General features: G+C 41.1%; 1 protein-coding gene across 1 annotated transcript; it reads right to left on the bottom strand.

The window, feature by feature from the left end:
- Positions 1–253: 253 nt before the first annotated feature.
- LOC136372756 (homeobox protein Hox-C11a-like) lies at positions 254–5,042 on the bottom strand. The gene is made up of 3 exons (XM_066337503.1): positions 4,988–5,042; positions 4,328–4,921; positions 254–486 (listed from the first exon to the last, which is right to left on the bottom strand). The coding sequence occupies exons 1-3, from the start codon at positions 5,040–5,042 to the stop codon at positions 254–256; spliced, it is 882 nt and encodes a 293-aa protein (XP_066193600.1).
- Between the last annotated feature and the right edge of the window lie 8,421 nt (positions 5,043–13,463).

Raw genomic sequence — 13,463 nt, 5'->3', positions numbered from 1 at the left:
CACAAAAAAATCACCAAAAAATCGCCAAAAAAACCCCCCAAAATCACAAATAAATCACAAAAAAATCACCAAAAAATCACAAAAAATAATAAAAAGTCACAAAAAACCCCCACAAAAATCACCCAAAAAACCACCAAAAAACCACCAAAAAAATCACCAAAAAATCACCAAAAACCCACAAAAAACCACCAAAAAATCACCAAAAAATCCCGGTAAAAGCAGAAAAAGTTAATTTATTTCCCTGTGCGAGCCGTCAGAGCAGCGGGTTCCCGGAGAAGAGCTGGAGGCGGTCGCGGCTGAGTTTCTTCTCCTTCATGCGGCGGTTCTGGAACCAGATCTTGACCTGGCGCTCGCTGAGGCCCAGGAGCCGCGCCAGCTGCAGCCGCTTCTCGCGGCCGATGTACACGCTGAAGAAAAACTCGCGCTCCAGCTCCCGGATCTGGAACTTGGAGTACGGACAGCGCTTCTTCCGCGCGCGGGGCGCGCCTGCGGAACGGAGAGACAGGGTTAGAAACGGGGCGGGGAGATGGGGTAAAATGGAATTAAAATGGGGTGAAATGGAGTGGAATGGAATGGAATAAAATGGAATAAATTTGAATAAAATAGAACGGAATAAAATGGAATGGAATGGAATAAAATGGAATAAAATGGAATAAAATGGAATAAAATGGGATAGGATGGAATGGAATTCAATAAAACGGAATAAAATGGAGTGAAATGGAATAAAATGGAATGGAATAGAATGGAATGGAATGGAATAAAATGGAATAAAAAAATGGAATAAAATGGGATGGAATGGAATAAAATGGAATAGAATAAAAAATTAATTAAAAAATTAATATATAAAAATAAATTAAAATAAAAAAATAAAAGTACCCAAAAATAAAAATAAAATTTAAATAAATAAATTTAAAAAAAAAGAAATCAAACTTAAAAATAAATAAAAAACAAAAGTACCCAAAAATAAAAATAAAAATAAAAAGAATAGAATAGAATAGAATAGAATAGAATAGACTAGACTAGACTAGACTAGACTAGACTAGACTAGACTAGACTAGACTAGAATAGAATAGAATAGAATAGAATAGAATAGAATGAATACAATGCAATTCAATAAAAATACAACACAATGCGAGGCAAAACAATGCAATTGAAATGAAGGGAAATAAGGGAAAATTAAGTGAAAATAAAGGAAAAATAAAGGAAAAATAAAGGAAAAATAAAATAAAGTGAAAATAAAATAAAATAAAATAAAATAAAATAAAATAAAATAAAATAAAATAAAATAAAATAAAATAAAATAAAATAAAATAAAAAGGAAGAGGGCAGAAAAGGATCACTGGGGTTCAGTAAAGGGCGGGGGAAATGTCCTGAAAGCGTTAATGAGACTAAAAGGGACGGGGCGGTCAAAAAGGGATAATTAACCTGAAAATTAATTGTTTGAGCGGGGATGGGGAGCGCAGAAAGGGAGAAATATTCTGAAATAATTCCGAAAGGGCCGGGAGCTCCAAAAGGGACGAATTAACCCCAAAAATAAATGGTTTTAAAGGGGATCCAAAGCCCGGAAAAGGAAAATTATTCTAAAAAGTAATGAATAATCCTACAAGGGATGGGGAGCTCGAATAGGGATAATTAACCTGGAATAATTAATAGTCCCAAAAGGAATAATTAACCCCCAAATGAATAAAAATTAACAACCCTCAGAAGGGGTGGGGAGTCCCAAAAAAGGAAATAAACACCCCAAAAAAAGGAACTAAATACCCAAAATGGAAATAAATATCCCCAAAAAGGAAATAAATACCCCAAAAAAGGAATAAATACCCCAAAAATGGAAATAAATACCCAAAAAAGGAAATAAATACCCCCCCAAAAGGAAATAAATATCCTGAAAAATAAATAATCCTAAAAGGGATGGGGAGCCCCAAAAGGGCTGGAAACCCGCCCAAAAAACCAAATATCCCAAAAAGAATAAAGAATAGGTGACCCCAAAAGGAATAATTCACCCCGAGAAGGAGCAAATCCCCAAAAAACTGAACAAATACCCCAAAAATTAACCAATAGCAGAAAAATAAAGAAGTTTTCCGAAGGAATAAACACCCCAAAAGGAATAAATACCTCCAAAATTAATAAATACCCCCCAAATGAATAAATACCCCCAAATGCAAATAATACCCCTAAATAAAGGAATAAATACCCCAAAATTAATAAATACCCCCTCAAAAAATAAATACCCCCCCAAAATCAAAAAATACCCCCCAAAAATGAATAAATACCCCCCCAAATGAACAAAACATCCCCAAGAAAACCTCAAAAATCAAAAAATCAGGATTTTGGGTCCCCCCGGAGCTCAGCCGAGGCGGATTTTGGGGCGTTTCCCCCCCCCCCCCCGGGCGGGGATTTTTGGGAATTTGGGGGATTTTGGGGGATTTGGGGTATTTTGGGGGATTTTTGGGGGGTTTTTTTTGCGGATTCGGGTTGAGGGGAGGGAAAGGATCAAAGCCGAGCGCTCAGCCGGGATTAAAGGGAGCGGGGCCTCGGTTCCGCACAAGGTTTTCATTAATTCCAGCCCCGGCCACACGCCGCGGGCCCGGGGAGGGGGAAATAGCCCAAAAATTCCAAATAAATCCCCCCAAAATTCCGGGATTAGGGAGGGGGTTTTTTGGGGGGAAAAATAAGATAAAATGGAGGGGGAAAATTGAATTAAAAATGGAATAAAATGGAATAAAATGGAGGGAAATTAGAATTAAATGGATTTTTTTAAATGGAATTTTTTAATGGAATTTTTTAAATGGAATTTTTTTAATGGAAATTTTTAAATGGAATTAAACAGGCCGAGGTAGACCGCAATAAAATAAGACCACAGTAGGGTAAAGTGGACTGCAGTAGGCCGAAATAAAACGGACTAAAATTGACTAAAACAGACCGAAATAAAATAAAATAGACTACAACGGACTAAAATAAAATGGACTACCACAGACTAAAATAAAAAAATAATAAAATAAAATAAAATAAAGTAAAATAAAATAAAATAAAATAAAATAAAATAAAATAACCTTTTTCCCACCCACTTGGAGCGAGCCGTGGGGGATCCTCTCCTGACAAAAGCCCGACCGAGGGAGGAAAAAAATCCCCGAAAATTCCCTTTTTTTCCCCAAAACCCGGCGGATCCTCCCCGGCCCGGGACCGAGGGTTCGCCGGAGAGTTTTAATTAAAACCTAATGACGGTAATGGCCGGGACGAGCGCGTTCTGCACGATTGCCTCTTCCCTGAGCCCTTAAACCCTGGAAGTTCATGATCAAAGTTCATATTTGTCACTCGGCCGCGCTGTTAAAATTTCACAGACTCCGCCGAGACAGCGACGGCTTTTTAACATCTCCATTTCACCTTTTATTTGGGGTTTTTTTGTGTTCTCCCGGCTCTTTTATTTTAGTGGGGGGTTTTTTTGGGTTTTTTGTGGGGTTTTTGGCATCGTAAAAAAGAAAAGGGAAAGGGAGAGAAAGAAGAAGGAAAAAAAAAAAAAGCCCGACCCGGCGCTTTTGGGAGCTCCCAATAAAACCGCTTATAAAAACCGCACATAAAAAATACACACGCGGAGAAAAAATAATCATAATAAAAAGCCGGACCTGGTAAAAAGGATAATAAAATCCGGACCTGGGGAAGGAGAATAAAGAGCCGGACTCGGCCCAGCTCGGCCCGGGTTTATCCCGGCTCTGTCCCGGCTCTATCTCGGGTCTGTCCCGGGTTTTCCCTGCTCTAACCCGAGCCTAACCCGGCTCTATCCCGGCTCCATCCCGAGTCTATCCCGAGTTTATCCCGGCTGTATCCCGGGTTTTCCCGGCTCCATCCCAGCTCTATCCCGAGTCTATTCCGGCTCTATCCCAGCTCTATCCCGAGTCTATCCCGGGTTTTCCCGGCTCCATCCCAGCTCCATCCCGGCTCTATCCCGGCTCTAACCCGTGTCTAACCCGGCTCTATCCAGGCTCTATCCCCAGTCTATTCTGGGTTTTCCCGCTCTATCCCGGCTCTATCCCGAGTCGATCCCGTGTTCTTACAGCTCTAACCCGGCTCCATCCCGGTTCTATTCCGGCTCTATCCCCGCTCTATCCCGGCTCTAACCCGTATCTAACCCGGTCTATCCCGGCTCTATCCCGGCTCTATCCCGGTTCTATCCCGGCTCTAACCCGTATCTAACCCGGTCTATCCCCGCTCTATCCCGGCTCTATCCCGAGTCTATCCCGGCTCTAACCCGTATCTAACCCGGTCTATCCCGGCTCTATCCCGGTTCTATCCCCGCTGTATCCCGGCTCTATCCCGGGTCTGTACCTACTCGCAGCGGTGCCTTTGGAGCCCTCCTTGTCTCCCTCGGAGGCCGCGGCCGGGGTCGGGGCGGGTTTGGCGCTCTGCTCTTCCTCCTCCTCCTCTTCCTCGCCCTCCTCCTCCTCCTCCTCCTGCTGCTGCTGCTCCCGGCTTTTCCCGGGCGCGTCCCGGAGCCGCTCCAGCGGCGGGTAGAAGGCGGCGGCGGCGGCGGGGAGCTGCTGGTGCCGGTGATGGTGATGATGGTGATGATGGTGATGGTGGAAGCCTTCGGCCTTGAGCAGCATCTCTGGCGGCAGACACTCGCGGCGGTGCACCAGCTCCTCGGCCGAGTAACAGGGCGCGTAATTCCCGCGTAACTCCAGCGCGTAGGGCGGAGGAGGAGGAGGAGGAGGTGGAGGAGGAGGAGGAGGAGGAGGAGGAGGAGGAGGAGGAGGGACCTCGCGGGGCACCTGCGCCAGGTTGGGGTAGGCGTAGGGCAGCTGCCGGCCCGCGGCGAACGCGGGGAACTCGGGCACGTAGTAGGCGCAGCCCGGCAGGTAAAGGCTGGACGCGCAACCTCCGCCGCGCTCCGCGAACTCGCCGCTTCCTCCTCCTCCTCCTCCTCCTCCTCCTCCTCCTCCTCCTCCTCCTCCTGCTCCTGCTCCTGCCGCTGTCCCGCCGCCCGCTCCGCGCTCCCTGCGCCCCGGCGGAGGGCACAGGCCGCCCAGGGGCACCGAGCTGAACATCGCCGCCGCCTTTCGGCGACTTTGGGGGCTTTGGGGAGTCCGGGAGGGGTTTGGGGTGTTTGTATCTATGTGTGTGTGTGTGTGTGTGGTTTATATATATATAAAATATATATATGTGTGTGTGTGTGGTTTATATATATATAAAATATATATGTGCGTGTGTGTGTTCTTATATATATATAATATATATGTGTGTGTGGTTTTATATATATATATATAATATATATATATGTGTGTGTGCGTGTGGTTTTAAATATATGTAATATATATGTGTGTGTGTGTTTAAATATCTAAGTGTGTGCGCGTGTGTTTATATATATATATATATATTTAAATGTATGTATGTGTGTGGTTTTATATATATAATATATATGTGTGTTTATATATATTATATATATGCGTGTGTGTGTTCAAATATATATATTTAGTGTGTGTGTGTTTTTATATATATATATTTTATATATATACATGCGTGTGTGTGTGTTTTTATATATATATTTAATATATATATATATGTGTGTGTGGTTTTATATATATATATATGTGCGGTTTTTTATATATATATATATGTGTGTGTGTGCGATGAAAATTCCCAATCCAACCCGGGAGGCAGCAGAGAGAATTCCGACGCCGATTTTCTCCCCAAATCCAGCCAGAGAGGGAGGGATTTAAGCGGGGAAAAAAAAAAATTAAAAAAAAAAAAAAAAAAAAAAAAAAAAAAAAAAAAAAAAGGATCAAAAGTGTAAAATATCTAAAAAGAAAAGGGAAATCCGCGGAGCAGGAGGCGCCTCCGGCCGTGAGTGTGGCTGTGAAAATCCGCGCCGTCGCGCTGCTCCGCGCTCGAGCTTTTGCCTCTCTCTTCTCTCTCCTTTTTTTTTTTTTTTGCTAATTTTTTTTTCTCCTTCTTCTTCTTCCCCCTTTTTCCTCCCTCTCTCTTTAAAAAAAAAAACCGGGAGAAGAAGGGGAGGGAAAAAAAAAACAATAAAAAAAAAAAGAGGAAGGAGCCGAGGAGGGGTCGGAGGGAAAAGGGGGAAGGGAATTGAAATGAAATAAAAAAATAACCCCATATATTTTTGGGAGGCTGAGGCGGCGCCACGGGAGGCCCGAGCGCAGGAGCGGGTCACTTTGTCACCGCGGGAGGGTGAGGACACTCGGGGCTCCCCCGGGGCTGGAAATAACCCCAAAAACCCCCATTTCGGCCCATTTCCCTGCCGAGCGCCCGGCCTGGCCTCCTTTGGGCTCCTTTGGGCTCCTTTTGGCTCCTTTTTGCTCCTTTTTGCTCCTTTTTGCTCCTTTTGGCTCCTTTTTGCTCATTTTTGCTCCTTTTTTTGTCTCTTTTCCTTCTCTTCTCTCTCTTTTCCCTTTCTTTCCCCAATTTATTTGGGGTTTTTTTTCTCCTTTTCCTCTTTTTTCCTCCTTTTTCCTCTCTTTTCCTTCTCTTCTCGTCCTTTTCCCTTCTTTTTTCCCTCCAATTAATTTTGGGTGGGGTTTTTTTTTCTCCCAAATTTTTTTTTTCCTTTTCCTCTTTTTTTCTCTTTTTTTTTCTCTTTTCCTTTTCTCTTCTTGCCCTTTTCCTTTTTTTTTTTTTTTTTTTTTTTCCCCAAATTTTTTTTTCCTCCCAATTAATTTTGGGGTTTTTTTTCTCCTTTTCCCCTTTTTTCCCTCTTTTTCTCTCTTTCCCCCTCCTCTTGTCTCGCTCTTTTTCCTTTTCTCCCAAATTTTTCGTGTGGGTGTTTTTCCTCTCTTTTCCCTCCTTTTGCCCTTTCCCCTCCCTCTCTTCTCGCTCTTTTTCTTTTTATTCCAATTTTAAAATATATTTTTCCCTCTTTCCCCTGTTTTTTCTCTTTTTCCCCTTTTCTTTCCCTTTTCTTCCTCTTTTTCATTTTCTTCCCTTGTTCCCTCATTTCCCTTCCCTCTCTCCCTTTTCTCACTCGTTTTTCCCCTTTTTTCCCCTTTTCTCTCCTTTTTTTAATTCTTTCCCTCACTTCACTTTCCCCCTCTTCTTTTTTTTTCCTTTTCTTCCCCTTCACTTTTCTCTTTTTTCCCTTTTTTTCCTCCCTTTTTATTCCTTCTTTTTTCCCCCTCATTTTTTTTCCTTTTTTCCCCTTTTTATTTTCTTTCTCCTCCCTCTTTTTCCCCCCCTTTCCCCCCATTTTCTCCCTTTTTTCCCCTTTTTCCCCTCTCCAAAACCCGGAATTTCCCCTTTTTTCCCCAATATTTTAATATTTCTTATTCCGCCCCTTCCCCGCAGCGGCTCCATAAAAAACCTCGGGAGTTTCGGGAGAAACTTTTTGGGGTTTTTTTTCCCTTTCAATAAACGGGAAATTCCGCGAAATTCCAAATCGCTGCCGGCCGAGGGAATTAGCGCTAATTAACAAGCGCCTAACAAACGCTAATTGCTCCTTCTCCTCGTGGTTTTTATGGGGAAAAAAAAAACCCAAATAAATAAATTTCAGTTCGGCGGAGCGCGAAGTTTCCTCAGCTTCAGACCAGGAGCGGGCCCGGGGAGGTTTAATCACATTGTACAGGAATTCTAAAAATGAAATTTTAAATGAATCCTCACATTAAATTATTAATGAATTTTTAAATGAGGTTTCAAATATTTGGGGATTATTTTGTTTGGGTTTTTGGGGTTTTGGGGGGTTTTTTTGTTTTGTTTTTTGGGGTTTTTTTGGGTTTTTTGGGTTTTTTTTAATGAAAATTTGACGCGGAATTGGCGATTTCTCCAGGAGAAAAAAATAAATAAAAATAATAAAAATACCAATAAATAAAGGAATTCAGTCTGCGCCTGATCAATATTCCCACCTCGCCCCTTCCCCCTGAAATATTCATTCCTCGCTCTTGAATAATTGAATATTTTCCTGCGCCATCGATGGTCCTGGTTGATTCCCCAATTAAACAATAAAAGAAACCAAAAGAATAAAAAAAATAAAAGAAGAATCAAGTTCTGATTAAAGTCGTTTGTTCTCTGTGATTTCCCGTCCCGCTGGAATTTATCCACCCAAAAAATTTAAAATATCCAGAGGGTTGGCCACAGAATTGTCCAAGTTTAGTAATAATAATAATAATAATAATAATAATAATAATAATAATAATAACAATCCCTGGGGGGATGATGGGGAAAGGGGCGCGCACCTGGAAAAAAAAATCCTAATTTTTGAGGGGAGCGAAATCCCCTGAAATAATTTGGGGTAAAATTGGGATTTTTTTCCACCTGGGGTTGGGAATTCTGAGGAGGGAAAAACTTTCCCGATCTCCCGATGGGAAAAAATATCTCAATCACTTTAAAAAAAAATTATTATTATTATTTTCCCTTTTTTAATTTTTTTTTTTTGCCCTCCGTTCTCCGTTTTGAAAACCGCCGGGAAAAAAAAATAAAAGAAATAAAAATGGGAATTTTGGATGGGAATTTTGAGTAATCAAAATTTAAAATAAAGCGGAATTTGGGCGCGGATTTCTCCCGGCCCCGGGGTGAAAATTCCCAATAAAATCGGGAGCGAGGAGAGAATTTCCCAGCGGGTTTGGTCCCGAATCCAGCGGGAATTTAAGGCCCAAAAAAAGGGAAAAAAAGGGAAATTTGAGGGGCAGGAAAAGGGCCAGCGGCAGCCCCGGATCGGCTTCACTCGGCGAGACAAAACAGCACCAAAACCCAACAAATTCAGCCCAAAATAACCCGAATTTCACCCCAAATAAACGGGAATTTCAGCCCAAATAAATGGGATTTTCAGCCCAAAATAACAAATCCACTCCCCCCCAAAAAAAATCAGAATTTTATCCCCAAATGACAAACCCACCGATGGGAATTTCCCCCTCAATGATCAGAATTTCGTCCCCAAATCCCCCGAATTTCACCCCAAAACTTCAGCCCGATTTTCTGGGGCTCTCCCCACTTTAATTCCAGTTATTTCCCTCCGTAATCGGAATATTTGGGGTTTTTTCCCCCCAAATTCCTGAGAAAATGATTAAAAACTTGGGGGGAAAATTCTCCCGTGTAGGAGCCGGATATATAAAATATATAGAATATATAAAATATATAAAAAATATAAAATATAAAAAATATATAAAATATATAAAATAAATAAAAATATCATAAAATATATGGAAATATCCCGGATTTCCTCAGCAATGCCGGGAGAAAAATTTGATTTTTTTATGGAGAAAAGAGCCCGAAATTCCCCAGGAAAACCCAAATCCCGGGAATTGCAGCGGCGCTTCCGAACTTTGGGAATTTTGGGGTTTTTGGGGGGGATTTATTGGGAATTGTTAGAGTTTGTGGGTTCGTCGTTCGCGGCTTCCCCGGCCCCAAAAATCCCCATGAATTTCGGGATTTCCCACCCTTTTCCTTGGGCTTTGTCCGCCCCGTTCCCATAAAATCCTTTTTTATTATTATTATTTTTAGAAGAGATCAGAGAGGGCTGAAAACACAAATAAATACCCCAGGCTTATTTTTTTAATTTATTATTATAATTATTCTTTTCCCTCTGAAATGTCCACAATAAAACTCCAAATAAAAAAGCCGAAACAAACCCAAATTCAAAAAAAAAAAAAAAATTGAAATAAAATAAAATAAAAATCAAGTCCAAGCAGGGATTTTATTTTTTTTTTCTTGTTCCTAATCCGCTTGTTTAATTCTTTATTTTATTTTATTTTATTTTATTTTATTTTATTTTAAAGGCGTTTGGGGGGCCAAAAAACCCTTTTAATTAAAGTGTCAGCGCTTCTTTGAGCCGGGTTTTTATGGGGCGATTTTAATCCCCGACTCTGAGCTGACGATCTTCGGGGATTTTTTAATGAGCGGAATTATTATTTTAGAAATTTATTTTCTTTTTAAACTCAATTCTCCTCCTCTGGAGCATCTCCCTCTAAAATAGGAAAAAAAAATGGGTTAAAATCTGAATTTTTGGGTGTTTTTTAAACCGGAGGGGGAAATTTGAGCTCGTCTTAAAATCCTGAAAACCCCAAACCCAAAAACTCCCCAAAAAATTCCCCAAAAAATCAGGAGAAAGGAAAAATTGATGGGATTTGGGGAGAAAAATGGGATTTTAGGGCGGGGTGGGAGAGGCTTTGGGGGTTTGAGGCCAAATTTGGGGTTAAAAATTCAGATTTGGGGGTTTTCGGGGAAATTTCAGGGGTTTTAGGGTCCGGTTTCGGGTTAAACACAGAATTTGGGGTTTTGAGGCGGTTTTTGGGCTGAAAAAAAGGGATTTTTGGGGTTTTCCAGGAGGAGTTGGGATTTAATCTGGGTTTCAGAAGAGGATTTGGGGGTTTCAAAGCCGGATTTTGGGGTGAAAAAGGGATTTTTGGGGGGTTTTTGGAATGGGTTTGGGGTTTCCACGGCGGGGTTTTGAGTGAAAAAAAAAAAGGAATTTTGGGGGGGTTTAAAGGCGGATTTGGGGTTTTTAATAAAGGATTTGGGGGGGGGGCTTTGGGGCGAAAAAAAAGATTTTTGGAGGGGTTTTAAAACCAGATTTTGGGGTGAAAAATGGATTTTTTTGGGGTGGGTTTAAAGGCAGATTCTTGGATTTAAAGGCAGATTTTTGTGTTTAAAGGTTTTTTTGGGTTTTAAAGGCGGGTTTAGGGTTTTAAAAGCGGGTTTGGGGTGAAAAAATCGATTTTGGGGGGGTTTAAAAGGCGGATTTCGGGGTTTAAAAGGCGGATTTCGAGGTTTAAAAGGCGGATTTCGGGGTTTAGAGGCGGGTTTGGGTTTTTAAAAGCGGGTTTGGGGATTTTGGAGGCGGATTTGGGGGATTTTTGCGGCGGGTTTCGCCTTTCGCGCCGGGATTTGGCGTTTCCTGCCGGGCCCCAGCACTTGAATTTGACCACCAGAAGTGACCGCCATAAACCGCTGCCAAAAAAAAAAAAAAAAAGAAAAAACCCACAAAAAACCACCCAAAAACCACCCAAAAAATCCCCGGGAAAGGAAAGAAAAACAAAAGCAGGAAAAAGAAACCCCGAGCCCATAAAAATGGAAGCGCCGGGAGCGGTTTTGATCCTCCAGACCCCAAAAAAATTCAGTCTCGGGCTGGGGAAAGTCAGATTTAAATAAAATATAAAATAAAAAATTAAATTAAAGGGGCAGGAGGGAAAAAGGGAATAAAGATCCGGGGGGATTTGGGGAAAAATCGGATTTTTTGGGGAGGTTTGGAAGATTTGAGTGGAGAAAATGGATTTTTTTCAATCTGGGTTTTGGGGTTTTTCCCATTTTTTGAGGATTTTTCGGTGGCTCGGGGAGTTCCCGGTGCCTTTTTTCGGGATTAAAGATGGAAATTCGCTTTTTTTTTTTTTAAATCCTATTTCCACAAGCGGGGCCTTCTCCCCACCACAAAATAAAAGGGTTTTTTTCCCCTTTTTTCCCCTTTTTTTTCTCCCATTTTTCGCCTTTTTCCCCTTCTCCTCACCCCAAATAATCCAGAAATTCCCTTTTTTCCCCGTTCCCACAACAACGCCCTTCTCCCCCTCACAAAATAATGGAAAATTCCCTTTTTCCCTCCTTTTTCTCCACCCAAAATTAATTCCAAATTCCATTTTTTTCCCTCTCTTCTCGACCCAAAATAACCTCCAAAATCCCGGGTTTTTTTCCCTTTTCCCCACCCAAAATTAATGAAAATTCCCTTTTTTTTCCTCCCCTCCGTTCTCCCCGTCCCAAAATTCCCACCCAGGATAAAAAAAACCAAAACCGAGGGAAATTCCCCCAAAATTCCCGCAAACCTCCGGCGAGCCTCACTTTTTAAAAGCTTTTTTTTAGCACCAAAAATAATAATAATTAGAATAAGAAAAATAATAAAAACCGCCTCAAAAGTTCGGGATTTGGGGATTTTCAGGGAGGTTTTTTCCTTTAAAAAAACAGATTTTTTTTCCTTTAAACCCCTGGAATTCGGCTCAGAAACATCCGCGGTTTATTTGGGTTTAGGTTAAGCCTGGACTTGAACTTTTCCCAATAAATCTTCTTTATTTTCTATTTTTTTTCCTCTTTTTGTTTATTTTTCCCTTTAGATTTTGTTCTTTTCTAACCCCCGAGCCGGAGTTCAATAAAATAAACATTTTTCGACCCAAAGTTCGCCTCGAGGAGGTTTTTTTGTTGTTGTTGTCGGAATAAAAGATTCTTTGTCTCGGTTCGCGTGGGGAGGAGGAAAAAAAAAACCCGCAAAAACAATATTTAAAAATGGGCTTTAAAGGGATTTAAAGGGTAAAAAAATAAAATTCAAAATGAGGATTAAAAAACGCCCAAAAAAGAGAAATAATAATAATATTAATAATTATTATTATGATGATTTTTTCACCATTTATTCCCATTTTTTCCACCGTTTCTTCCCAGATTTCAACCATTTATTCCCATTTTCCACCATCGCTCCCATTTTGAACCATTCGCTCACAGTTTTTCACCGTTTATTCTCCTTTTTCCCGCCATTTATTCTCTTCTTTCCGTTTATTCCCGGGTTTCACAAATTATTTCCACTTTTCCCACCGTTTATTCCCATTTTTTCCCCATTTTTTCCCATTTTCCCTCACCCGAGTCTTCGGCAATTCCCGATTCCCGTTTTTTATTGACTTTATTCCCATTTTTCCACCCTTTATTCCCATTTTCCCACCTTTTTTCCTCCATTTTTCCACCATTTATTCTCATTTTTCCCAATTATTTTTTCCCATTTTTCCCAATTTTTTCCCCATTTTCCCAATTTTTCCCCATTTTCCCTCACTCCAGCTCTCAGTCCCGGCTCATTCCCATTTTTTATTGATTTTATTCTCCCCCAAACCCGAGATTTTGGGTGAAATTCCCAGGAAATTGGGGAACGAAGCGAAGTGAAACCTTCTCCCGCCTCAGCCCCAAACCCGCCGCTTTTCACCCCAAAAAACCACAGGAAACCTCCAGAAAATGCCCATTTTCTTTATTTTCCGCCGGTTCCTGGGCGAAGTTTCAGCGGCGCCGCGAAAATTGGGGAGGAAAATGCGAAAAAAAATAATAAATCTGGAATTTGGTTGGAAAAACTGGGATTTTTATATTTTAAACCCGGCGACTCCAATTCCCGGAGGAATCGCCCCAAAAAAAGTGAAAGTTTGGGATTAAAAATTGAGAGTTTCCGGCGGGGTTTTAAATCCCGAAATTCCAAATAATTCACTTTTTAGTGTGGTTTTTTTTTTTTTTTTTCAATTTTTTCCACTTTTTTTTTCCCCAAAAAGGGTTTTTTTTTAGGATAAACTCCCCGAATTCGGGATTTTCCCACGTGGAAAACCCACCCCAAATCCCTTTCTAAAAATCATAATTTTAATTAAAAAATAAAAGACGTTTTCTCCCACTTTTATTTAAAAAAAGAAAAGATAATTTCCGCACCCGGCGAACCCCAAACTCGATGTTTTTACCCCAAAATTCACCTTTTTTTCCATTTTTCTCTGGTTTTTTCCCCATCCCGCTGAAATTCCCGG

Source organism: Sylvia atricapilla, chromosome 29, assembly GCF_009819655.1.
Source record: "Sylvia atricapilla isolate bSylAtr1 chromosome 29, bSylAtr1.pri, whole genome shotgun sequence".
Classification (NCBI taxonomy): domain Eukaryota; kingdom Metazoa; phylum Chordata; class Aves; order Passeriformes; family Sylviidae; genus Sylvia; species Sylvia atricapilla.
The sequence above is the reverse complement of the archived record's forward strand: the minus strand, read 5'-3'. Positions and strand labels throughout refer to the sequence as shown.

What these genes read in the sequence shown, in the direction of transcription:
- LOC136372756 (XM_066337503.1), bottom strand. Translation starts at nt 5,042, where the DNA reads ATGTTCAGCTCGGTGCCCCTGGGCGGCCTGTGCCCTCCGCCGGGGCGC. An exon ending in TCCGCCGGGGCGCAGGGAGC is followed by an intron (nt 4,922 to 4,987) that starts GCGGAGCGGGCG and finishes GAGGAGGAGGAG; the next exon opens with GAGGAGGAGGAGGAGGAGGA. An exon ending in CTCCAAAGGCACCGCTGCGA is followed by an intron (nt 487 to 4,327) that starts GTAGGTACAGAC and finishes TCCGTTCCGCAG; the next exon opens with GCGCGCCCCGCGCGCGGAAG.